General features: G+C 33.7%; 2 protein-coding genes and 1 long non-coding RNA gene across 19 annotated transcripts; 1 reads left to right on the top strand and 2 right to left on the bottom strand.

Moving 5' to 3' along the window:
- Positions 1-586: 586 nt before the first annotated feature.
- LOC146924457 (uncharacterized) lies at positions 587-2,291 on the top strand. Its single transcript, XR_015010176.1, has 4 exons — positions 587-612; positions 741-795; positions 993-1,154; positions 1,774-2,291. It is a non-coding gene; the product is annotated as an uncharacterized LOC146924457 (long non-coding RNA).
- A 3,218-nt stretch (positions 2,292-5,509) lies between these two features.
- LOC146924458 (receptor-like protein 7) lies at positions 5,510-8,763 on the bottom strand. Its single transcript, XM_085709479.1, has one exon. The coding sequence runs from the start codon at positions 8,650-8,652 to the stop codon at positions 5,662-5,664; it is 2,991 nt and encodes a 996-aa protein (XP_085565605.1). The 5' UTR covers positions 8,653-8,763; the 3' UTR covers positions 5,510-5,661.
- Positions 8,764-13,002: 4,239 nt separating this feature from the next.
- Positions 13,003-24,600, bottom strand: LOC146924459 (uncharacterized). Of its 17 annotated transcripts, none has more exons than XM_085709488.1 (17): positions 24,393-24,600; positions 24,147-24,290; positions 23,645-23,723; positions 23,269-23,338; positions 22,891-22,983; positions 22,704-22,786; positions 22,193-22,232; positions 21,968-22,081; positions 17,915-18,013; positions 17,794-17,817; positions 17,483-17,526; positions 16,384-16,462; positions 15,592-15,680; positions 14,445-14,574; positions 13,810-13,862; positions 13,483-13,667; positions 13,003-13,390 (listed from the first exon to the last, which is right to left on the bottom strand). In XM_085709488.1, the coding sequence occupies exons 5-12, from the start codon at positions 22,894-22,896 to the stop codon at positions 16,444-16,446; spliced, it is 429 nt and encodes a 142-aa protein (XP_085565614.1). In that variant the 5' UTR covers positions 22,897-22,983; positions 23,269-23,338; positions 23,645-23,723; positions 24,147-24,290; positions 24,393-24,600; the 3' UTR covers positions 13,003-13,390; positions 13,483-13,667; positions 13,810-13,862; positions 14,445-14,574; positions 15,592-15,680; positions 16,384-16,443. The 17 variants fall into 17 exon arrangements, with proteins under 17 accessions (XP_085565614.1, XP_085565612.1, XP_085565613.1 ...); XM_085709486.1 differs by having other exon boundaries at positions 15,559-15,680; XM_085709487.1 differs by having other exon boundaries at positions 16,367-16,462.
- Positions 24,601-26,444: the final 1,844 nt, after the last annotated feature.

Here is a 26,444-nt window from a genome sequence, read left to right on the forward strand (position 1 = left end):
AATGTGCCATTCTTTATCGATCTACACCAAGTATCTGCAAACAAGCAAGTACAGACGAATAATTATTGAAATGTTTTTCTTTCATTTAAAATGGGTTGGGGAGGGATTTATATAAGCAGGGGAGGGATAAAGAAACCAGCAAAATAGAGTGTTGATTTTGAGTAGATAGGATATCTTGGTTGTACAATAACTTGTTATCTAACTCTAGTTATTTTGGAAATGTAGTTAAACTTATTTTCATATAGTACTAAGTTGTTTTCATTAGCCGTCATTGGAAGCTAGTAGAAATAAGCTATAAATAGCTTATGGGCATCATGGCATCAGCATGTAATAACTTATAAGTCCTCCTTAATACTTAAATGATCACTTATGTCATAGGGTAAACCTAAATAAACTGTAAACTATATATGGTTTTCACAGTGTAATTCCTAGTTTCATCATTATTAGTATATTGGATTACAGTTGGATGTGGTCAATTCGGTTCTGTTTGGACTTAATGCTATCTAAAGTAAATTAGCCTAATCTAGTAATTTATTTGTTAAAAAAGTGCACTCTGATATTTTGTGTTGTGATGATATGCCATGCTTATTTCATAGGGGCTGGAACGTATTGGTAAGTGATGAAGATCATTGTCGTAGGATTTCAAATTTTGAAGTGTTCCAAACTTGTTGGTTTTAAACTTCTTTCAACATTTTCTTTAATAAACCTCTTTTTGCCTTTCTTTCATTTTTGATTTGCAGGTATTTGCCTCCTGAATGCTTTGAGCTCAGCAAGACGCCTCTTATATCATCCAAGGTCATTAATTTTTTTTAAGCCGTGAATGCATGGATCATTTTTTTTCTGTGTTATTAATCTCAATTTGTCAGTTATTTTGGTCAATAGATATTTCGTTTTAACATAAGTTTCGTGATGTCGGTATTGTGCAAACAACTAAGTGTTGGATAATTATCTTACATGATAATCACCTTACATTTCTGATTTGTGGAATACAGGTTGATGTCTGGTCTGCTGGTATTTTGTTTTATCAAATGCTCTTTCGCAGACGTCCTTTCGGACATGACCAAACACAAGAGAGAATACTTCGTGAAGACACAATTATTAAGGCACGCAAGGTTGAATTTCCCTCAAGACCTACTGTTTCTAATGAGGCAAAGGTAGGTTGAGACCTTTTATGATAAGTACTGCCCGTAGCTAATTGTTCTTTGGCCATCGTTCATTTATTTATATTATTCTATTATTCAGTGGACACAATCTTCACCTGTTTTAGGTTATATTATTGCATGAAAATCCGACTTTATTCTATGTGCAGGCGCAATTAGCCTTGACAATTTATCTGAATGTGCAAATTCTCTCCTCGGTATCACAATGCCCATTAAAATGTTAATGGTTTGATAGTTGTTGAAAGTAATTTGCAGCAATGAGAAAGTATTGGCAGTGCAAGATATTTTTTCATTTAAAAATTTATACTTCTAATTATCATCAGCACTCAGCAGAACCATAATAATATTTCTTAGGCATTGTATTATTCTCTAAGTAACAAACTATAAAGTAGTTAAAAGTAGTTATAATCTCAACTGTTGAAGAAGGAAACAGACTATGAAGTAGTTAAAAGTCTCACTGTTGATTTACCAATCAAAATTATAATTCTGCACCGTTTTCTCTGAATAACACTCCTCACAGTTTAGAGGAACCAAATCCAAAATACCTATACTTACTTTTTATAAATATCACTGAAACCTGACGATATCTCTATTTCATCTACAAATTTGCCAGGAATTTATACGGCGGTGTCTAACATATAACCAGGCTGAGAGACCAGATGTATTGACCATTGCCCAAGATCCATATCTCACATACGTGAAGAAGTAGTGATGTTCATTGACATGGCTTTGTTACCCTTTCCCCACCAAAAAAGCATATGGGGATCTCATCTTCTAACTTAAGTCACTAAATATCTGTCAGAATTTGTATAGGCTGTTAAGGTTTTCTTATCTCAAATGAGTGAGGGAAAGGATTTTTCCCATTCTAAAAGGAATTCTTGTTTTCTTCATGCATTTATCATTTGGTTCAAAATACCGGAGTAGCAAAAAGCTAGTTGAGTTGACTTGACCTTGAAAGGGTCAATGATGTATAGGTAGGTAAGAAGTTATTTTTTTTTTTATTTTTTGATTATTCTTGCCACCAAATTATTGGATTATAATGCATATTGATCCGCTGCATTTTCTTTTAATTTGTGGAGAGTTGTTTAAAGACATTTTATTGAAGAGTTTGCTTATCTTACAATTGTATAATATAGATGGTTTAGCCTAGTATGCGGTGCTTGGGGCAAAAGTAGTTTTCAACCATCATATGTGATGTATTTCAATCAAACTGGCAATGATACAGCAATGAAAAACAACTTGTTATTTGCAACTTGGCCTCCGATTCTTCTTAGTTCAACTTTGGCGAGCCAACTTTTGAAACCCAGGGTTTCGTAGTTCCCCTAAGTTTAGGGTTTGTAGTGCTTCAATAATCAATAAATAATGGTGGCAACTGTGGCTCCCCCCAACATCAATTCTCAAAGACGAACTTGCACATGCACAACAAGCAGAATGTAGCATTTGGCACGCTACCATTGTGGTGGCATGGGTGTGGTGACTGCAATCTGCGTTAGCCCACAAGGGCCTGGATGTGAAAAGCTCTGTTCTTCGTCTCCTTCTATAGGCCATCCTCACCAAGAGTGTGCTTCTTGAGCTCTGAGTCTTAGAACTTGGTTATCGACAATGACACAACCAAATTATTGCAATTGCTTGAGCTTGCCTTAGAACGTCTCTTCAAATCTATCTGCATTTTGTCTATTTCCTGTGCAAGGTCTTCTTTAAGGCCATTGATGTTGGAGAGAAGCCGGTGGTAATAAAAATATTAAAAGGGGTCGGGGTGTCATTTGGCTTGCATCAATTTGGGCTTTGTGGAAGGCGAGGAATGATAAAATATTCAAAGGTGTCAATTATGGGGTGGATGATATAGTGGAAAATGTAAAGGTGTTGTCTTGGCGGTGGGTTTTGAGTAGGACTGAGACTCCGGCGTGTCTTTTTTATGAGTGGTGTTGGGACCCTATAGATTGTCTTGGTAGGTAGGGGAGAAGGTTAGCGAGGCATTGCTTGGTTCTTGTAGCTGGACAGCACTGCTGCGGCGGTTTATTTTTTGCTATTTTGTGGTGTGAGCCTTCTGTCATGGGGCTGTTGTTCAGCCTTCCTTTCATTCCGTGCTGATGTGCTCCTGCTGGTGGGTTTGGGCGGTGTGTATTGGGCTGTTCTGCTCCCTTTTTGGTGGTTTTTTCCTCCCTTTCAGGTGCTGCGCAGCTGCTGTTTTTGCTGCTATCCTTGTTATTGCTGTTGGTTTTTTTGGAGCTGTTGTTTCTGGATGTTATTGATGGTCTTGCGGTGGTTTTTTTTTGGGCCTGTTGGGTCTGTTTTGTGCTTGCTGGTGTTGGTTGTCAGGGTGTTTTTGGCAGCCGGGTCTCTTTTGGGTTGTCTTCGGTCTTGAGGCGGTTGTATGCTTCGCTATAATAAGTATATTTCAGCCTCAATATCCGAGGCCTTGTTTTTTAGGGTGGTTTTTAAGGGGTTTTTGTTCGAGCTATGTTATTGAGGCAACCGATTTCCCCTTGTAATTGTTTTTTTTCCACCCAAGCTTATTAGTGCACCTTGCACGGGCTTGTAGGTTAATAATATTTTGCCGATTCAAAAAAAAAAAGGCCATTGATGTCTTCATTGCCATAGTCCATCAGCCTAAACTTAGTGTTGGAATTATCAAACTCCCCATCAACCAATCTGTTCATTGCCATATTTGTAAACATTTGATCTTCTTCAAAAAGTTTGACATTTTACGAGAGGTACACCAAGTATCTACAACAAGCAGGTAAACAAGAATAAATATACACAAGTAGGGGTATATTTATAGCGAGTATAATTTTACACACTTGCAGCATACTTTAGACGTAAATATACATATTAGTTCATTGGCACAGGTCTATTTACGTTAACAAACAAGTTTCATGTTAACAAAGAGACACCAATATATCTACTTGTTACAATTAACATTAACAAATTATTCAAGCCTCTTCCAATTTCTTCCATAGGTCCTTCCCTTGATAACAAAAAAAGGACTGATCTGAATCATTTACATACATTTAAGTGCCAATCTGTTCATTTACCCATTAAATTCACTATGACACTATTAGAGTGTTTGTCCAAGTATGAGTTTGAATTACTACATCGGTTAGAAAAGTGGAAGTTGAACACTTTATAAATCAAATGACTCTTGAAATCAGTTGTGTTAAGGTTTTGGGTAAAGTGAATGGTCCCGAACCAACACATAACTTAAAAAAATAGATTTGGTTAAATTAAACAATTTGTCAGGAATACATTTAACCCTTATATTTTTTTATACAAGTCTATTTATCTACAATTTTTTTTTATCAAGAAACTAATTTAATTTACTTGCCGTTGAAGTATGTAAATGAACTTGTACTTGTAACAATGTCTCAAGCCCAAAAGTTACGTTCTCTGTTTGTTGGACAATGGACATATGATTGAGTTTATGAAAGGATGGAATCAAGATTGCCGATTTACTCCAGATTAGATTGTATTAAACATTGCAGCTATACGTATGTGGCAGCAGAATAAAATGCCGAGAAGGATTTGGAAATGGAATGTATATGACTCTTCTAAAGGCAAATCGGGTCCAACTGGTATAGTTGGAGTACTTCCAAAGGACAAAGGTACAATCATGGGAAGATTTATGACATCGATAGGTGTTTGGGATTCCAATGAGGAGGAGTTTTTTGCAATTGTGTCCGCTTATCATTCGAGAAAATCTGGTGAAACGATGATGAGATTATAGCAGAACCGGACACCAAAAATTCACTTATGTGGATTCAGAACAAATAAGATTGTCCGTGGAATCTCCGCTTTTATTCTACTAAGGTAAGTAACCTAATGATGGTGCTAAAAAAGATGTCATTTGTACATACGCACAGAGAAGGAAACTAAATAGCAGATTCGTTAGCCAAAGCAGAAGCATGCTTGGAGGGGAGGCTGATACATTGCAGGGACATTTTGAAGAAGGAATGCTAATAATTTTTGAATGGCTGCCATGTCTGATTCTTTGATATCCTGGTTCAAACTCTTGGTTTTGTTGCTGCTGTTTTGAGCATGACATTGCTGAATTGCTTTCTTTATAGCAGAGTTGCTATTTTATGGTTGCGTCTCGGTGCCTGGTTTCATGTCAGATGGTGCTCTAGTGTGAAGTCTGATTGGTGTGTTATTTTTTGTGCACATAATGTATGCTATGCAGTTTTTGGGGGTGATGTTTGATTCAGCAGTATGCAACATATACTAGATTTACCCAATTGTGGGCTACCTACCAACCAGAGACATTGAGATAAAAAAAGAAAGTTCAAAAGTTGAAGCAATTAAGTCTTGATCATTTATTCAACAACAAAATCTTGATAGTAACATAAAAGCAATTGATCACTATAAATTTCTTATTTGTTCAACAACTTACAATATATAACACATTGGTATTAAAAGATCTATATAATACTACATCCCTTAAACTGAGAAATTCAGATTAATTACAAACACTTGTATCTACATATTTGAAAAGACCCTCAACCAATTAATTCATTCTTCTGCGATTTGCGATGGCACTGTTGTTTGTTCTTTTCAGTCTTATGTTAAACATATGTTCAACATGTCTTGCAAGGCATTGGGGTTTTCCAGTGAAGAAGAATACATTATATCCCAACAGCAACCCACATATTACCCCACATGCATATCCGATTGCGACAGCTTTCCAGCCAAATCCTGATTCTTCTTCATCTTCAAATGTTGAATGTGGTGGCAGATCTTCCTCATTTTTGCATGATTTAGACAATGGGAATCCACATAACATTGTATTCCCTTCATAGGAATCATCTCCAAATGTATCAAACTGTTGACCTTTAGGTATGATTCCCTCAAGGTGGTTTTGTGAAAGGTTTAAGACAGAGAGGAAATTCAAATTTGTCAAAGCCTCAGGAATCTCACCCTTCAATTGGTTGCATGAGAGGTCCAACCACTCCAAATTTCTCAAATGACTCAAAGATTGTGGAATGGTACCCGTGATTCCATTGTTTGAAAGGTTAAGGCCTTTGAGAGAATTTAATTCTCCAATGACTTGAGGAATTTCTCCTTCAAACATGTTATTTGATAAATCAATAGTTGTGAAAGTAGTTAATATCCTTGTTAGCTCCATGAAAAAACCCTTCGCTATGACCACCACAGAATCATTATAGTAATAAGAGTAACCCATGTATTGCAAACCAGTTTGGTTGTCATTTGCATTCATCATTCCTAGAAATATTTTAATACATGACGTTGGCAAGGGGCCGCTAAAATTGTTGTTTGAGACATCAAAAATTCTCAACATAGGAAATGGATGCTTGGTGCTAGAACAGGTGATTGCACCATGAAGATGATTTGATCGTAAACTTAGCACTTGTAACTGTGGTAGAGTTTCTAGCCAATTGGGAAATGTATCCTCTATGTTGTTGTCACCAAGGTCCAATACTTCAAGATATGAACAGTGAGCCAAAGATTGTGGTAATGGTCCTTCCAATTGGTTGCCATTCAACTTTATAGTCTCAAATGCATTTCCTTTGGAAAAGGTTCTAGGAATGCTTCCATAGAAGTTGTTCATTTGCATATCCAAAATATACAGATTAGGAAATGTTCCCAGGCATTGTGGAATCATACCTGTCAAATTGTTGTGAGCCAAATTGAGAATATAAAGGGAACTTGCATTGCAGAATGTTGAAGAAATATCTCCTGTGAAGTTGTTATTTGAGAGTAAAAAGTAGTAAATGCCATACGGTGGAATTGGAAGATCACCTTGTAACTTGTTGAAACTGAGGTCAATGTGTATAATGTCCTTCCATGAGTTTAAGAGATTCTTATGAAACCATTTGGGAATTTTCCCATGAATGTTGTTATTAGAGAGATCTAATGTTTGTAGATTTGGTAGTTGTGCTAGGAATTTAGGAAAACTATTAATATTAGCATAAGATAAATCTAAGGTCACAAGGTTAGGTAAGATGGAGTCAGCACTGCTATCAATGTTGACAGAAAGAAAACTACTGTGTGAAAGATCGAGATACCATAGTTTGTTTAATTTTGAAAATTGGTGAAAATCCACAATACCACTCAAATTTGTTGATGACAAATCTAACATGGCAAGATTTTGGAGTTCAAATATTGAATTTGGAAAATGACCTTGTAGGTTGTTATTGGAGAGATACAAAGATTGCAAAGAATAAGTTGAAAACTCACCAATAAACCCTGTGAGATGGTTGTCACTAAGGACCAACTCTAACAACGAAGGCAAAGAATAACACCAATGTGGAACTGTTCCATTTAACATGTTATAACTCAAATACACATAACTCAATTTTGAAGTTTTTGTGATTTCATTTGGAATTGGCCCAACTAGTTTGTTAGATGATAAAATTAGAAGAGTAAGATGAGGTAGATGAAAAAGTGATGATGGAACTTGGCCTGTTAGGTTGTTGAAGGAAAGTATTAAATATTCCAATTTGTTTAAATTTCCGTAAACATTTGGGATGCTACCACTAAAGTTATTAGATGAAAGGTCCAAATATGTTAGTTGGGTGAGGTTCCATAAAGATAGAGGAATCACTCCATCAAAATTGCAACGTGAAAGGTGTAAATGAGTAAGAGACTTCAATTGACCTATGGAATAAGGAATTTCACCTGAGAAAGTGATGCCAGATAGGTACAAGTACCTTAGAGGAGTGCTCCAGTTGGATTTTGGAAGTTGGCCGCTAAGACCATCATTAAATGACAAATCTAGTTTTTGAAGATTTGGTAAAGAGAGGATGTCACTTGACAAATTTCCTTGCAACTCAGTGGACGATAGACTAAGAGAAACCAAAGAGGATGACAAATTGTTTAGCATAGACAAAGAGCTCTCTCTGATGGAAGACATGTTCACCCCATTCAGATAAAGCTCACTTAAATTAGTAGCATTATGAATGAGTTTCTTCCATGTGAATGGATTGAGTTTGAGTTTCCGTTCCATGTACCCGTAACTATCAGTGCTAAGATCAAGTGATACTAATTTTGAGAAATGAGAGATTGTGGAGGGAATATTACCACTGAGGTAACAGTATGATAGATTTAGATGTGTGAGTTTCACTAAATCTCCAATACCAATAGGAATTGAAGACCGAGAAAAATTATTAAAAGCCAGATTGAGTTGTTGAAGGTGTTTAAGCTGGAAGATTGTGCTATTGGGATGTAATTCACCATTCAGATTGTTGCAACTGAGGTCCAGACCAATCACGTGATCTGACATGGTGTCGCACGTGACACCATCCCACTCGCAACAATCTGTATTGTTTTTCCAAAATTTTGTCTTGAAAGAAAAAGAAGAACACGGAAAATAGAGTTGAGATGAAGTGTTGAGAGAAAAGGAGTTTTTGAATTGTAACAAGGCAGAGCTGTCATGATGGTTGCACAGTGAGAAAGTATAGGAAGTAAAATGAGTAAGCAACAAGAAGAAGAAAAAGTGAAAGGTAAAAGAAGGCAATAGAGTAAAAAAGGATCCCATTTAGAGAAACTTACACGTAATACTCTCTTCTCAGTATAACTTTCCTTTTTCCTTTATGATATGATTTTGGATGTACTAATTGATTTACCTCTATTTAGTTATTTATATTGAAAACATAACCCCCAAACTAAAGCATTGATGTAAGATGGGCTTGTTTTGTAGTAAGTGCTTATCTTCAACCGTATGAGGCACTCCAGTTAGAAGATTGATTTTTTGTGGTTGCAATTTTAGTAATGGAGTATTTTGAGTCCATTATACTAATTGACGATAACATTATTTCATTAGTATCTTCTAAAAAAACGTCTTCGTGAGCTTAGCTCAGTTGGTAGGGACAAATGCATAAAATATGCAAGGTCCGAGGTTCGAACCCTGGCCACCACAAAAAAAAAATCTTCCAAAAAAACATTAATTCATTAGTATCATACAAACATTTGGTTTATAATTAAGTGGTCCATAATTAAGATCGGTAGGGTCAACCAATAATGGATTGGTCTAAGTGGTAAAGGACCTTAACCTCGTGGTTAGAGATTCGGTTTATGGCTCATGTGCACGAAAAAAAAAATTGTTGGAAGGGGTGAACCCACCTTATATATCCTACAGGTTCTCCGACAAAGATTAGTCGCTGTTAAAGCATTGATGTAAGATGGGTTTGTTTTGTAGTAAGTGCTGGTGCTTATCTTCAACCGTATGAGGCACTCCAGTTCGAAGATTGATTTTTTGTGGTTGCAGTTTTAGTGATGGAGTATTTTGAGTCCATTGTACTAATTGACGATAACATTAATTCATTAGTATCCTTACAAACATTTGGTGTATAATTAAATGGTGCATAGTTAAGATCGGTAGGGTCAACCAATCATGGATTGATCTAAGTGGTAAAGAACCTTAACCTCGTGGTTAGAAATTCGATTTCTGCCTCATGTGTATGAATTTTTTTTTGGTCCACCTTATATTCCCTTCAGGTTTTCTGACAAAGGTTAGTCATTGTTATGGAAACTTCGTATCAATATCATCATAGCCCAAACAAAAAAGATGAATAAGGATCAAAGAAAATGAAAACATGAATTTTCTAACATGTTGAAACCTTAACATGTTAATATACCAAAAATATAATTGATGTATTGAAAATTATGTCAATTTATTTTTTAAAAAAGTAGAAAATTAATTTTTTCTAACAATATTTAATATTTGCAGAAACCTTAACCTGCGTATTTAGGGTTACATGTTTGGATGACCTTTGAGTTGAGTATCATCTTTTACAAGGGATGTCCGAGAATTTTAAATCATATGTAGCACCATTTACGACATTAATTATAATTAATTTAGACAAAAATTGACGGATTAAATCATGAAAATAACAACATAGCGATCCATGATTTTTTTTGTCAAGTTGTCTATTGGTTAGAAATTCAACTTTTTAATTAAGGTGAACAAATGGGATGTTCGAACCCGACCCATGTATATAATATATATTGTCCCTACGCTAAATTCTTGGGACAACAATCAATTGTTAAAATTAGACATTTTACAATCTGGAGTAAATATTGAACCGAGTCTTTGAGAATAAAAAAAATTAGAGCTATTTTGCCTTTAAAATATGAAACATATTAATTTGGTTTTTAATAATATTAACTGTCAAAGTCCTTAAAAATATATTAATCATCAATCAAATTAGTCTCTGAGTACACATACAATTTATTTTCTTAAAACAATGATTTGATTTAAATTTTAGACTTTTAAGGAATAAATAGTATTCTGTAAAAATAAAAAAAAAACAATAAATTAGTAGATTTTGTACTTTTTAGAAAAGAGATGAATTTGTGGACAAACCAGATTTGGGTATAGCTGATGATAGTTAATCTCCTAAAACCCTTCAAGAAAAGGTTCTCGAACATGATTACCATCCAAGGAGGTAAGCTATAACAAGAGATTGTGAACTATTTTTGATAACCAAAACCAATTCACTCTAGTAAAAAATACGAGTTTTATTGTATAAACAATACGAGTTAAAATCACAACAAAAAAGGCACAATAAAAGTTTAAATTTTTTTTTTTTGAAGAAAAAGTTTAAAAAATTAAAAAAGTGTTTTGCTTACAAAAAAAAAAACTCAAATATACAATTAATATTATATTAACATATGCCGGCCCTAATTTTCTAGTGAGAGAAACTCTAATTTCTCTCTAAACTTTCTTTCTCCTTCGTTCATCAAGGAGGGGTGGTTTTAGGTCATTTTTTGACCTAGAATCACCCCTATACATCTTTTTTCCCTTTTCTTTCAATCTAAATAAGTGATTTTCACATATATCAAGTTTTTCTTTTGTGTTTTTTTGTGATTTCGTCGTCTAAGTGCGGCGTTGTGTTGTTCGTCGTCTTGTGCGGCGTTTGATTTCACGTCCTGTCACGGTGTTCGTTTAGTTCCTATTGAAAGATCGGCATCAGTCAATTGCAAATTCAACCAATGATTTGGGCGTCAACGTTGCAGATCCGGAAGCATGTGAATTTCGGTGACTTAGGTTTTATCATATTATTTGTAGGCATTTTGCCGTTTTATGCTATTAACTTGGGTGCTGTGAGTTTGTTCGCAGATTCACCCTTTGCGTTTTTAACGATGTTTGTATCTGATGATGTACTCTATCAATTTGAATGAATGAATATCGTTTTGTTTTTGTCAAAAAAAAAAATTATATTAACATATGCGAAAATTGCACATTTTACTTGCAACAAAATAATGAGACAAACTGGAGTATCAAACAAGTATTATATGCGTACCATATACATTATGATACGCTTACTTCACTATTTTACAAGCATCAATACTTCGTAGGATACCAATGTTAATGCATTAGAGACGTCGTACGGAGGGATATTTTCCACCTATTTTTAATCGAGAAAATCTTACATGAACTCTTACCTAAGAGATCATTCTTACACCCAACCAATTAAAATCAAACATCTCATTAAAATAATAAAAATAATTAATATCATAATTTTTTCTCATTATTTTTAATATTTCTCTCTATCCTTTTTCCACTTTCTTTAACCAACAAAAACCACCCACCACCATTTATTGTTTCCATTTCCTTAATTAAAATCACATTTTTTTTAAAGTTAATAAGATGTGTCATATTTTTATTGGTTGGGTGTAAGAATAATCTCTTAGGTAAGAGTTCATGCAAGAATATCTCTTTTTAATCTTGTGTAAAAAATTCAAAATTAAACAGATTTGACTCCTAACATCAGTTTTACACTAGGTACCTTTTAATCTTCATTGTATGATTTGTTAGGCGACAAACCAATGGGGCTGCTCATGTTTTTTTTTTTCAAAGAAAAAACTATAACGCTAGTAAAAAAATGAGTTTTATTAATGTACTAGTTACAAACCCGTGCTTCGCACGGGGTTAGCTACTTTTTTGACAAAATATTATATCGGACGGATAGATTGCGAATTGACAGATAATTATAAACCATAACACAATATTTAGAGTATTTTTGTATCACGGGTTAGAAAATGAAATGTTCAAAACGGCTTATCACGAGTAACAAATGAAAACGTCAAGGACTTTTTTTGTAGAGAGATACAAAGCAAGTTGCAGCGAAGACAACAATTGAGAAGGCTAAACGTGCATTGGAAAAGTAGCGGCTTTCAACAACTCAATAACTGTAAAGTTAATTTAGTAGAATAATTGTGAACTGTGTACTTGATCTGATCCACCACCCCTGCACTATGCAGAGTCAATCTAACCTCGTGGGTAGCCACTATACGGGTACTCGTCGGTATTCAGGTATCCATGGGTACCCATGGAGTTTTGAATTTATTTTTTTTTTGGTACAAATAAAAACTTCTTTTAATTACCAAAAAACCTCAACTTTTAAACATCCATATATAATCTGTTCAAAATTTCATAAATCATACATAATCCATAGGAAATTCATGATTCTTAAATAATCTATATGTTTTATGATGTGAATGAAGTGGAAACGGTGAACCTAATAAGATGAATTAAAAAATTTAAAATAAAAATTGGATATTTTTTTATTCCTCTAAAATACTATTCCTTAAATTTAGCCAATCATAGGTTTTCAGTTACCAAAATCAAAACATTTTATACCCATATAATTAAAATTTTGGCAGATAAGTAAGCAAGTTACGTCTTCAGGTGTGTGAAATTTTTAGTTATAACTTGCTAGCTTACACCTACTCATTATTTCGCAGATGTAAGTTAGCAAGGTATACCTTCGGGTGTATTCGACAAATTTGTAGTTATAAAAACTAAAAGAATATTATATCGAAGGGGTACAACTAATATTGATAATTTAAGGAATAGTATTAGAAGATCAGTGAGGGTTCTGGATGCATGAAATCAACTTATTTCTATTTCTGCATAATAAGGATCCTTAAAACTACAAGTGTCTTTAAAGATTATTATGGTTTATGACTTATTGAAATACAATAATCATCCTTGGCAAATTTGCTTAGTAAGAAATAATCTCTCAAGAAAATTTGCTGATTGTTTAAAGGAATACTTCCATTAGAAGAGTTTGTGAAAGGCTATTATTCTCAAGGTAATTGTAGACTAATATCCTACTATTTCTTTCAACACAACAACCATACAACTTAACCAAATTTTCATGCTCTACTTCAGAGATCACACTAATCTCCGTCAAGAACTCTTTCACCCCTTGTCTTGATTCAGCTGAAAGAACTTTTATAGCAGCAAGTTTTCCATTTTTCAGTCGTCCCTAATCATCCACACCGTAATACAATTAAGGTTTCATACTAAACGATAAGAAAAGGAACGAAAAAACAACGATCAGGTAGTAGTCTAGATTACCATGTAGACACAACCAAAACCACCCTCTCCAATTTTATTGGCAGGACTAAAGTTATCAGTCGCATTACTTGGTTCTTTCTTCTCCTTCAATTCAAGCTCCTGTAAAGACAGGGATAGATATGCTCTTTCCAAACTGCAGCTGCAAAGTTCTTGATTATGAAGTATCCATCTCCTTTCCACAGGTCCTGAAAACAAAGCAAAAAAGAGGCATGTGAATTTAAATTACGCTAAAGTTTTTTATTTCCCTAATCCATTCCCTTTGCTTCATATGCAACTCGGCAAATGAGGCATGTGAATTTAAATTATCATTAGAAGATTATTTCTTACTGTTTCATGCTACTCAAATGCTTCTTTAGAGCCAATTCAACTTCCTCTCTAACCTGCAAAGAAGTCACATAGCATCATCAATTATATACCAGTAAAAGTGGAACAAAAATCCAAACCGGCTCCTCCAAAAACATAATCAATATATGGTATCAGGCCAAAAGAATAGCCACCATAAAGTGGATACAATACTACTACACAAGTTATTTACAGCCCACAAAGCATGGTGGTAACTCACAAAAAACACTTAAATACTAAGTAAATGAATTCACTTATTCTAAGATGCACTTAACCACTACAAAAAATCCTAAAACCAAATAATATTGCATCTTATAAAACATAATAAAGTCATACACAAATAAACAGAAATGAACATGATATATATAAATGCAATGGACATAGGTACTCAATAGATAGTCTCGGCCAATATATAATGAACATAGGGAAGACAAAAATTAAAACGAAGAAGTTTTAATTGCAGGTTAATATATATAGTAAGTAGATCAAAATCAAACTATAACCAAGACTTTTAGCAGTTTCTTTTGAAAACATTATATTTATTTATCAGATTGTCTAGATCAAAAGACAGACTTTTAGCAGATTAAAAGAAGCCAAGAGAGTAATGAATCATATCTCACCTGCCTGGCAACAGCCAGACCATCCGCAAGAAGGGACACTGCCAACGAAACCTGCAGATAGACTTGAAATGCAGCCACGGATGTTGCTCCATGGTGTGCAGCTAATGATGCAGCCAGTGTAATAGAAAACCTGCAAGACAATAATGAAACGGGAAGGACAATCAATGGAACTACCAATTTGAAGGAAAAAGGAGTAGCACGGAGTAAATTTCTAAGACAAATTTGACGTATACATAGAAGAACATCATAGGAATGAAAAGCTTGGAGGTCAATATTAACTCATGAAGAACAAAATGAGTAGCAGTTAAGTAGGAAAATAAAAGTATCTCTAAATTGACAATGATGAAATGAATACTCATTACCATATTGGTAAACTCTTTCATTCAAACAAAGAAAAACAAAAAGAAAAATTAAAACCCTCAAAAGTCTACCGACTATTTCTTCACTTCATATCATATTTTTATTCTTTCTAATATTCCCTTCTTATTCTTGCTTGAAAATTAGTCTTAACTACTTCCTAGCTCTCCACACTGTTGTTGAAAACAAAGACCTGTCCTGCCAGCAGGTTACTACAAAACCATTTTCTTCTCTCATTCTATATCTGTCACAATCATAACCCTGTAGAAACCTTCTTGCCTGCAGTATACCATAATAGCTTAAGGGGACATAACCAAATCCACAGGAATCAAGTCTCATAAACCATTTATGAAGTTTTTCATGTCTTTATTAGGGAATTGATTGATGAATAATATCGGATCCTTTTTTATCAAGTTTGTACACACATATGCTTCTCAAGTTTGAATATGTTTCAGTGACACTGTTAAGAAATAAACCAACCATAAAAAAATGTATCAAAATCAACTAATTTCCTATCATAACCCATGCAGCAATTTAATTGCAACCTTTATATACATTTACTATTGCTGCTATCAAAATTGTTTTAATACTGTAAATACACTTTTGCTAGAAAGAGACACCATATGATTGAATGAAAGGATATCATCTTTCATTCTCATTTGTCAAAGTTTAACATAATGTCAGAGATGTGTGAACCAAATTCAGAGGCATGTAACTATTGTTTGCTCAGAGAGAATGCAGCTTAATAGCAACTTACAAATATGAGGTAAGTAACCATTGCTGCTAGTACCTCTTGCATAAGATGCAGCAGTTCTAATTAAAGCTTGTACTTGACCTTCCATCCCCTATTCATGTGAATTGGAAGCAACAATACCTCTCCTAAACAACATTCAACACATACAAATCAGGACATATGAGGTTTATATAAATTAACTCATCAAAATTTAACAGACTCAAATCAATTCAAGTTAATATCCTGCAAAAACAACTTCCCAAATGAGTACCAATCTGGATTTCTCCATAAAAAACCTGCAAAATTGTAAGAAAATAAAAAAAGGATATATACAATGTGATTAAAAAAAAATCAGCAATCAACAGACTTATCACAATTGAGAGGCTGCACAATATCTCAGAGGCTGCACAGTAGTTTGATTTTAAAATTAGAAGGCAGATCAAAACATGATTTTTTAACAAACTCTCCTAGAAAGAGGACATTTTACTACCAATGGAAAATGATGTTAGCATTGTTATCACAATTGGCAAAAAAAATCATGACATTATTCTTTCAAACTTTGAATAAAATTTCATGATAACATCAAATTATGTAAAGTCACTATCGAAAAGAACTAAAACCGAATAAAACAAATCAAAAACTAAAATTTGGGGTTCAACTGGTAAGCAAGAAGAAAATCCCTATAAAACAAATCAAAAAAGGGAAACATAGAAATGATAGAAACCCTAAGAAAATCAGTCTCATTCATTGAAATTTATATATATTACGACATTTTTGTAAGAGGCAACAAATACTCAAGAAGCCATTGGTTGCAATAGACAAAGCAGTATACCCAGGCCAGTTACAAACCATGTTATACTTTTTCTACCACTTTCTTGAGATCAACACCATATCCATCAACCCTTGAGGCTATTCCGTTTGTGGTAACCTGTATTAAGGAAAAACTCTATTTATTTTAAGTATAGGCACTAATGCTCAAAAAGAAGTATCTTTCAAATACAATAATGAGAAATTCTATCATAGAATAAATGTGATACCATGCTGAAGTAGGAAAGGATCCAGAAATATTTATAGAATAAAAAAAATAGTATTCTTGTATTTGAATTGATAAATAGTAGGGTTTCAATCTATATTCAACAATAGTGATTTCTTTAAACATAGATAAAATTCAAATGAAATGGGTTCTTAACAACCAAATGTATCAAAAAGGATAAGCAAAAATAAATTAAACTCCTCCGAATCTATGGCCAAATCCAAACTAACAACAAAGATAAAATACGCATACTATCATGATTCATAATTGTGATATGAGAAGAGCATCAATTGAATCAATGTAATCAATGTAAGATAAAATCATTAGAGAAATGCCAAGGAAACCATAGCGAATGATTCAAATAATGCCTCAATTAACTAAGAATCAATAGCCAAGAATTGTTTACTGTCTTATTGATTAATTAAGTAGTGTAATGAAAATTATTAATAAGACACATTCATAAATTGTGTATTCTCTTAGCCAAGAATCTCTACTCTAGTTAAAAGCTTTTAATTGCTTTGAAAGCTAGTTAGAAAAAAGGCCATAGTGAGGCAATTAAAAGAACATCACAATAAGTTGAAACGAAGCACACAGTCAAGATAAGTTTTCAGGCACACCAAATTATTTCGGTCAAAATTACTATCTATGATTTAGGCGACTACATGATTATAACAGCAACAATAGAAACATGCTTCAAAAATCATACTTGAGACAAATCCAGTCCGTATCAGCCGTATCAGGCCAAAATTCAGAAATTCCAATGGTTAAATGAATGTATATAAAACAATATATAAATTAGGCTCAAAGGAAAATAAAAAAGAATGAAGGGGAAATATCATTCGAACATTAAGAAAAGAAGGGGAAATAGCTCATGCTAACAGCATGCATTGATGAGAAGTGCTTGTGAAAAACTACCTTTGTCCATCCTCTGCTGTTGTGCTTGTGCTCTTAATCACTACCTGTAGTGGAACTAAGCTCATCGTCAACATTCAGCAAAAGAAAAAAAAAGTAGAGAAAATGTAGAGAAAGAAGGAAGAGGGGATTAGAAGAGATGAGGATGCAGGAAGTACACAGAGGAAGAGAGAAGTCATGTGTATCTTAGAGAGTGTTGAGTTATGAGATTGTAAAAAGTAAAATTTTGAATTATGGTAAGCAAGTGACTTAAAGAACAGGACTATCCTCAGATGCCATCAAATCAAATATGTTGATGAAGAACCAAGCTTTACCCTCAAATGCTCTCCATTATTATCCTATCTTAAATTGTGTTAGAAGCTGAAAATTTGACAAAGAGACTCATTTTACAGGCTGATCAAAACAAATCTAAGGCACAAGTTTGAAAAGTTCTACCTCTTCTTGCTGTTCTTCTAATTTTTCCTCCTCTTCATTCATTAGTTCATCCCACCATTGTTTCATTTCTCTCAAACGATCCTTCATCCTTTTTAGCATCTGCAATCTGTTTTATCTTGGTTTTCGGGTGTCAAACATTGATTAAGTTTGAACCTTTTTAACCGGTGATATCTTATTTTTTCTTGGGAAGGGAAAAAGTAAGCAAAACCCTTGAGAATCGAGGTCCGGGAGTTGTTTTCGCTACGGGAAGGTGTTAGGCACCCATAACGACTATAGTATTCTATAGGAACCGTCTTTAATTTCTACGCGCGCGCTTTATCTTTAAATGCTATTTTGAAAGTGATATTAAGCCTAAAGGTATTCTAAGTGAAGAATTGGAGGGAGAAGAATGTGTTTGAATTTTTATTTTATTTGAATTGAAGGAATTTTGATTCCTTGCCTACGTACCCGTTTAAGGGATCAAATCCACCGTAGTTCTCTTCCAAAAAAATGTTTTTGTTTTTGTTGGTTGATTTTAAGTTTGAAAATGGGGTTTTGAAGAATAAGAGAGAGGCCTCCAAGGGCATGAGATTAAGGAAAAAGTGAAGTTGGAATTAGTTATTTGCAAAAACAAGTCCAAGTTGGAATTAGTTTCATTGATGCTTTTATTAAGAAAATAAAGGGAAAAATTCACTTGGAATGTGTTCCAAGAGTTTATTTGAAAAAATTTGAGTGAGATGGTTCAAGTTTTTTTGTTTGGAAAATTGGAATTTTCTCTAAGTGTAAAACCTAAGCATACATCTAAACATGCAATTACCTACCCATACATCTAAACATGCATATCCTAGCCATACATCTAAAGTGAGGTGTGTGCATGTGTCGGTGCTTGTGTCGGTGTACATCATTAGAGTCCATTGTCCTTTACATCATTGGCCTAGATACATGCTATGGTCTTGCAAGAATTTAAAAGCATAAAAAATAGTACAAAATTCCTAAGTCTTTACATTCTAAGCCTTGGTAAAAGATTTAAATTGCAAGAAGATAAAGGTGAATATGAGATGAGATGGGAATGCTTATGAAATGATGAACAAAATGGTTAGTATCACAAGATGCAATAGGATAAAGAAATGAGGCAAGAAAGTATTAAACAAAAGTGGTAAAATTAACAAGAATAAAGTGTTAAAATGTACTAAAAGTTCACCATAACTCCTTAATATGCACATGACCTATTATTCTCTCATCATAGCATTTTTCAAGAGACTTTATTGCAGCCACAATGTGGTAATTATAGGCACATATTCAAACCAAGAGTTATGACACACTTTTAGGCACATTTTACACTTTATTTTTGTATAGAAATATTCACATAACTTGTAAAACACGAAACTAACAAATCAAACTCCAAAACAGTAAAGAATAGCACCAAATCAGAGGCATACACATCATAAATTCTCATGCCAAGGGTTAATATACCATAGCAAGATTTTAGGATCAAGAGCATGCAAGAATTTCTCAAGAAATTAACAAAAAGTAACACAAAACCACAAGAAAACTCCACATATATTTTCAATGGGCTAGAATCATTACAACAATACCATAAAACTACCAAGGAGTGTGTATGAAAATACTTAGAAATTTTTTTTAAGGATTTTTGGACACAAGAGCACATAGAACTTTCACAAATTTAACAAACATGGTAAACAATTAACAAGAAAATACTACCTATTTTTTAATCAAGACTCAACACATAACCACATCACAAAAGTGTCAAGAAAATGATCAAGAACATATAGAAATTTTTTAGGATTTTTACAAAGAATTTTGGACAGACAGGGGTGTAATTAGCAAAAAATTGCAAGAAACGCAGGAAACGGGGGGTTTGCATAGCAACAAGACTCACTGGCGTGGCAGTTGGGCCCAGGGAGAGAATGGGCCTGGGTCATGGAGCAGGCCATGGGTTGAACCATGGGTTGAACCGGTTTTGAGAGTGTATATAAGCAAGAAAACCGGTTCAACCTCATTCTAACCCTATGTTTCTCTCACTAAGATGCAATCTAGAGAGAGAGAGTCTGCAAGTGACTCTCTCTTCTCCGACGAAGCTCTCCTCCTCCGACGTGGTGGCCGGTGGAAGCGCCGCCGCGTCGGAGTTCCAAACTACTCCGATTCGAAATTAAATCACATATTCTTAAAGCTCTTCTTCTCCTCTTTTCAATTCTGAAGCTAGATTTCTAAGAGGATCCTTGAATCGGCGTAGATCTAGAAAGGAACTTACGGTTTCAAATGTTTATCGTTTTCCAAATTTTTTTGAAGAAAATGTTCTACAACCTTCGATCTATGCCATTCAAACACACAACAGAGAGCTTTTAAAGGAAGAAAATGAATCAAGAATTTACCTCTGTCCGATTCAAGGATTCGAACGGAGAAGCTTGAGACGGAGCTTCGTTCTTTGCTTCTGGTGAACGTTTCTTTGTTGCTTCGAACTAAAAACGAGGAAGTGAACACGTTCCTCCTCTTCTCTAGTTCCACTTCGAATTTGACCTTTTCTTCTTCTCTGACTTCGAATTCGATCTTTCTTTTTTCTCTTCTCCAAACTCTCTGTGATCGTATGATTCGTCACTCCAGTGGCGGATTCGTGCTTGAATTGCAGGGATTAGTTCGATGATGAACGTTCTTGCGAAGAACCTCTGAGAACTGGTTTCGAATTCGTTGGATTTTGTTGAATTCTGTGAAATTGAACGTGAATTGAGCTTGTATCTTATGGAATTGATTGAAAGTTAGCGTGAATTTGCAGGATTTTGATCTGGAATTGGGGAATTTGAGACGGTTAGGGTTTGAAGATTCGTTGAATCTTCAAACTGTTCTTGAGTTTTTCTGGATTTTGATCTTTAATTTTGGAGAGAGAAATTGAGAGTGTGTTTTTTGGTGATTTTTGCTGAGTTGTAACAGAATGAGTCGTAATTGGTGACTTGGCCTGTGATGACTGGAATTTATAGCTGACACTTGTGCACCTTGGACCAATAGCAGCTTGCCACGTGTGCTTGGACTTTGTAACAAACTCTTGGGACCAATCTGCAATTTTTTAAGACTTTGGGACTTTTCTGCAAAATATAACAAATGAAGGACCAAACTGCAAAAAACAATAAAGGACTTTGAAAGGACTGAAAGGCAGTTGACCAAAAATAGAAGGACTAGAGTGCAAAAAATATAAAAAGGACTAAAATGCAACAAATGACAAAAAAAAAGACTAAAAATGTAAAAAGTTAATAAAATTGAATTTAAAAAATGTAATTTGAAATAAACGTAAAGTGAAACGATTAAAATTGACAAAACGGACTAAAATGAACCAATTACCTAAATGAGGTACTTTAAAGTAACCTCTCTCTGCCGAAATTTCGTGTGAAATGACCAAAATGCCCCTGGGGCTAAAACGACTAAAAATGACTCAGATGCAACTTTAAAACGGATTTTTAACAGGGAATTGAAGCAAGAGTTTATTTAAACCAATTTGAAAGACTCAGAGACAATTTTCAAAATTTGACCAGAGTTTTGACACATGAAAAGACTAAAATGCCCCTAGGGGCAAAACTGACTCAAAATGACTTCAAATGCAATTTTTGAAATGGATTTTGACATAGAATTGAAATGAGGACTTATTCAAACCTATTTGAAAGGACTCAAACCATTTTTCAAAGACTGAAAGAAATTTTAACATAGGAAATGACTAAAATGCCCTTCTGTGTGAATTTTGCAAATAATATTGAAATAAAGTGCAAAGAAAGATGTAATTGATCAGAGACAATTCAAATGACTTGAAGTGCAAAAAGAAAAACTGAACAAGTATTTTTAGGTCCAAAATTAGGGTATAACACAATCACATAAAAAACAGGAAAAAAAATGCAGGATTCCAAATCCAAAAAAAAAAAAAAATTTCTAAGAAACAAAACAAAACAAATTATAATGATCACTAATTTCCCAAGTTCATAGACAACAATTCCCATTTAGAGCATAACAATAAATTCATACAACAATTTTAGTCCTATACAACCAAATTAAAGCCTAAAAGAAGAAACTCACCTTGCTAAATCTGAATTCTTTCACAAGCTCCCAAATTAAAGCCTTTGAAGCATTCCATTCCCTTGCTTTCAGAAACCGAATCAAGGTTTCAGTTACATGTCCTTGATGAACATTCTGCAAGTAACATCAGTTAATTAGCTCCCACCAAAGCACTCTATCTAATTGAACCTTTCATAAGAGATTGGCATATCTCATCAAACCATATCAGAAAATTTGAGTCATTACCTGCCATTGATTTATAAGAATATTGTTGAAGCACCAAACACTATATGAGACAGAGATATAACTACTATCAACTTATAGATCAAACTACATCAGTTTTTAAATTACAAATTATAACTACTAAAAACTTATAGACCATAGATCAAACTACTTTACAAAATATAGTCATTATCAGAATGATTTCCTATACTGAGAGATTACTATCAACTTGAAGCACCAAACACAACTTTGAAACTGCTCCAACATGCAACATTTCATGTAAAACTCTAAAATTTGCAGAATACCTACAAATAGAACACATAATTCTAACACCTCTATCACTTGCAACATGAGAAACCCTCAAAATTTTCTTTGACACAATAGCCAATCCAGCTCACTCTTCAGGGTTTCCCAGCTGCCTAAAAAAATAAAAGCATTATTTTTGCTCTTTCATATTTATTTCAAAATAAGATTCTTTAAACTTTGATATTTATCTAGAACTTAAAGCTAGATTTTAAATCAAGTAGGAACATACCAAAATGCCCTTGAGATCAATATGAAGGGAAGGGTTATTGTTTCTATCAATGATGAGTTCAGCAAGCTCTGGTACATACTTTCCTGCAAAACATGTTTTATGATTAATTCAGAAGACTAAAAATGACTTTCTTTTATCATTAAGAATCGAACTCGATACTCAGACACAACGATTTTGATTTCAATACCTGCATAGCTCTCTCCTGCTATGTAAAATGCTCTTGTTCTATATGATGGATACTTGAGAAACCAATTGTGCAGAAAAGTGTAAGCATCAATAGCTGTTTCAAATAGTCAATAGAGCACAATTAAAATTTACTATAGACTTATTTTCTAACATTTGATGATCATTTTGAAAAAAACAGATATTTATATGAATTTAGAACATGTGAAGTCATCTCTTAGTTGTGCATATTCACTGGTTGTATTTGAGTAAGAAAATCCAACTCCAACAGGAGATTCCAAGAATAATATGTTTGCTTCTGCATGATATTACATTCCACGTATATAAAAAATACCAAGCATCAATTAACAATTCAAACTAACTAAACAAAAATCAGGCTTACATCTTTTGTATCTGTCCTCTCAAAGACCACCACAATAAATTTCAGATTTATAAATTTCAAACAGCAACACCTGCAATTTGTTCACAAAATTAAACAATTTGATGAGTCAATTATGCTAGCAAGTTTTATCAAACTCAACATATCACCATCTTGACCTACAAAACAACATCCCATCAGCACAACATTCCATCAAAGTCTAATTCGACCGCAATTTAGGCAGCATCAACAACATTAGAGACCGCAATTCTCAACGATATCAAGAATAGCGACACAACCGATCGTTATCATTACTACTACCATGGTTTAAAACCTTGAATATGGCTATCCAAACAAACAAAAACATAAATAACAAAATTGCAATAGTCAAATATTATACCTGTAAACAATTCAGAACCCTTGGCAGAAACATCTTTCTCAACACGAACCAAGGTAGAAGAACCAACACTTCAAGAAACCTGCTTATCAAAACCACTTTTAGAACCAAAACCAGAAGCCAAATTCTTCGAAAAATTCGTCGAAACCGTTGAAGAAGAACCATTAGAATAACCAATTTTCCTAGAATTTGAACCAGTAGAACCACCACTTGGATTTGAAACACAATTAGAAGCTCTCTGAATCAATTCATCAAACAGTGAATGAACATTCTCAAAAACTATTATAGCCCTTCATAATGTTTAACACAAACAAAAACCCAGTAACATTAGGCACAAACAAAAATAAAACACCAGGCCAAAACAAAAACATGCAACAACAAATCAAAACCTCAATCGATTAACAACAAACAATCTCAATCGCACAAAAGAAAAAGGAAAACAAAGAAACTAAAAATAACATCACAAAAAAGAAACATGCATGCCGATCAAAAATCAAAAACCCACCTTTGATCGATGATGAAGAAAAACTGAAGAAGAAGGTGGGTTTCTCAGTTTCTCTTTTCTCAATTTCTCAGAATCTCGCAACCGCACCCACTGAAACGGAAGGTTTCTCAGTTTCTTTCTCCACCCGTATATACAGTGAAAAACCTGATGAATTTTCAACAAAGCACAAAAAAAGCAAGAAAACACAAACTGATTCAATAAAGCATTTTTAGAGACATGCATGATCTCAGACGAACTTAACATTACCAGAAACACCAGAAGGACCACTTTGGGAACCAAACTTTCAATCCGCTGCAATTTCGTCGCCGGAATCGCCGAATCTTCCAATCCCACCGCCGACGAGTTCCTTCTTCCACTTGGTTACCCCTTTCCTCTTCTTCTCCTCTCCCTCGACCTCCCTTCCTTTCCTTCTTCTCCTCTCCCTCGACCCTCTCTGTCCCGTTCTGTTTTGCATAACTTTTTTTTTTCTTTTCACAACCGTACCAAAACATATATATATGGGGGAGATAGTGATTTACCGATTTACCAAAATACCCCTCCAAGGGCAAAATCGTAAAACGCACGGACAATTATTTTTATATTTAGTTTAGTAGATACTACAACATGAGTTAAATGCACAACAAAAAAGGTACAGTAAAAGTTTAAGATTTCAAAAAAGTGTTTTGCTTACTAAAAAACACTCAAATACACATTATAATATTATATTATTATACTAACATATGCGAAAATTACACACTTTATTTGCAACAAAATAATGAGACTAGCTGGAGTACCAGACAAGTATCATACGCGTACCATATACTTATATAATACATTTACTTCACTATTTTACAAGCATCAATACTTCATAGGATACCAATGTTAATGCATTAGAGATGTCGTACAGAAGGATATTTCCACCTATTTTTAATCTTGTGTAAAAATCCAAAATTAAACAGATTTAACTTCTAACATCAGTTTTACACTAGGTCACTTGTCTACAAAATCGATTTCAACCGTCATATATTTACATCAGTGTTGCGCCTAAACCAATGTAAAAGGTACCTTTTATTTAAGTTTTCTCTATACGTCCTATGTCGAAATTGGTACCAAATTTTGTAATGTATAATTATATAAAACAATATTATTTAAATAAAATTTTATATAATAATGTATTTGATAATAAAACCCACTATTCATGTATTTATTTGTAGTTTCTTTCTACCAATGTCCACAAGCACATTGAGAATCAGACCATCAAAATTAATGGTAAATTTCAATTATGAACTTTCAAAAATAAAGAAAAAAATATATATTTGCAGTTGATAATATCAAACATATTTACATTCTTTTTATTTTTAAAAATGAAAAATATAAGCAATTCTATTGATACTTCCAACGAATTGATTCTATTGAACTGAAGAATGACTATCAATTCAATTAATTGTTTAAATCTAATTTTTAAAACATTGGTCCAAACCACTTGCCCCATAAACTAAATTTGGTTATGCAATTGTTAGAATTTATTTTGAGTAAAGTAATATTTTTTTTTTTTGAAAAAATTACTTTAACAAATTAATTCTAAAGTTGAATGAAGAGTTACCTTTAATTTAAAAGAAATTAATAAATTAAATTGAGCAAAATAACTTTCATTCATTAGCAAAAATTGAGCCAATGAATGAAAGTTATTTTGTGTAGAAAACCGAGTAAACGTTCTAGAAATTGAGTCTTGCGGTGCTCCTGTTTGGTAGTAGCTAGGGGATGTCTTCTTCAACCGTATGGAGCACTTCAGTGGAAATATTTTTTGTGGTTGCAATTTTAGTGATACGATAATTAATTCATTAGCATCCATAGAAATATTACAAGACTTGACTTTAGCCAAATGAGACAAGTCCATGAAGAAAAATGATATTGGAACACATATGTGACATCAAACAAGAGACGTCTACACAAGTCCTTTTTTTATTTTATTTAAAAAAGAACTTTTTTAAAATGGAGGAGAATTATTGTAACACAAAAATTAAGTTGTGATATTAATCAATCTCGTAATTTTAGCTAGGGGATGTTTTCTTCGACCGCATGGAGCACTCCCGTGAAAATATTTTTTGTGGTTGCAATTTTAGGTTATGTTTGGATTGATAGGATGGGGTGGGATGAGATGGAATAAAATTGTAAGTAATTAAATTCTATTGTTTGGATTTGCATAAAATGAATGGAATGGAATGGAACACAATGGAACACATTCCATTACATTCCATCTAATCCTTCAACTTTCTTTCCCCTAATTTAGGGTGTATGCAATGGAATAAAGATTTATAT

This window comes from Medicago sativa, chromosome 5 (genome assembly GCF_051527215.1).
Source record: "Medicago sativa cultivar Bolivia chromosome 5, Bolivia_mono, whole genome shotgun sequence".
Lineage (NCBI taxonomy): Eukaryota > Viridiplantae > Streptophyta > Magnoliopsida > Fabales > Fabaceae > Medicago > Medicago sativa.

Bases quoted from the DNA above. Each gene is read 5' to 3' on its own strand.
- LOC146924459 (XM_085709489.1), bottom strand. The intron at 18,014-21,967 runs GTGAGTTTCTTC...AACAGATTGCAG, and splicing joins AAGAATTCAGATTTAGCAAG to ATGCTAAAAAGGATGAAGGA. The intron at 17,527-17,793 runs GTAAAGCTTGGT...GTTCCACTACAG, and splicing joins ATAATGGAGAGCATTTGAGG to GTAGTGATTAAGAGCACAAG.
- LOC146924458 (XM_085709479.1), bottom strand. From the start codon at position 8,652: ATGGGATCCTTTTTTACTCTATTGCCTTCTTTTACCTTTCACTTTTTC.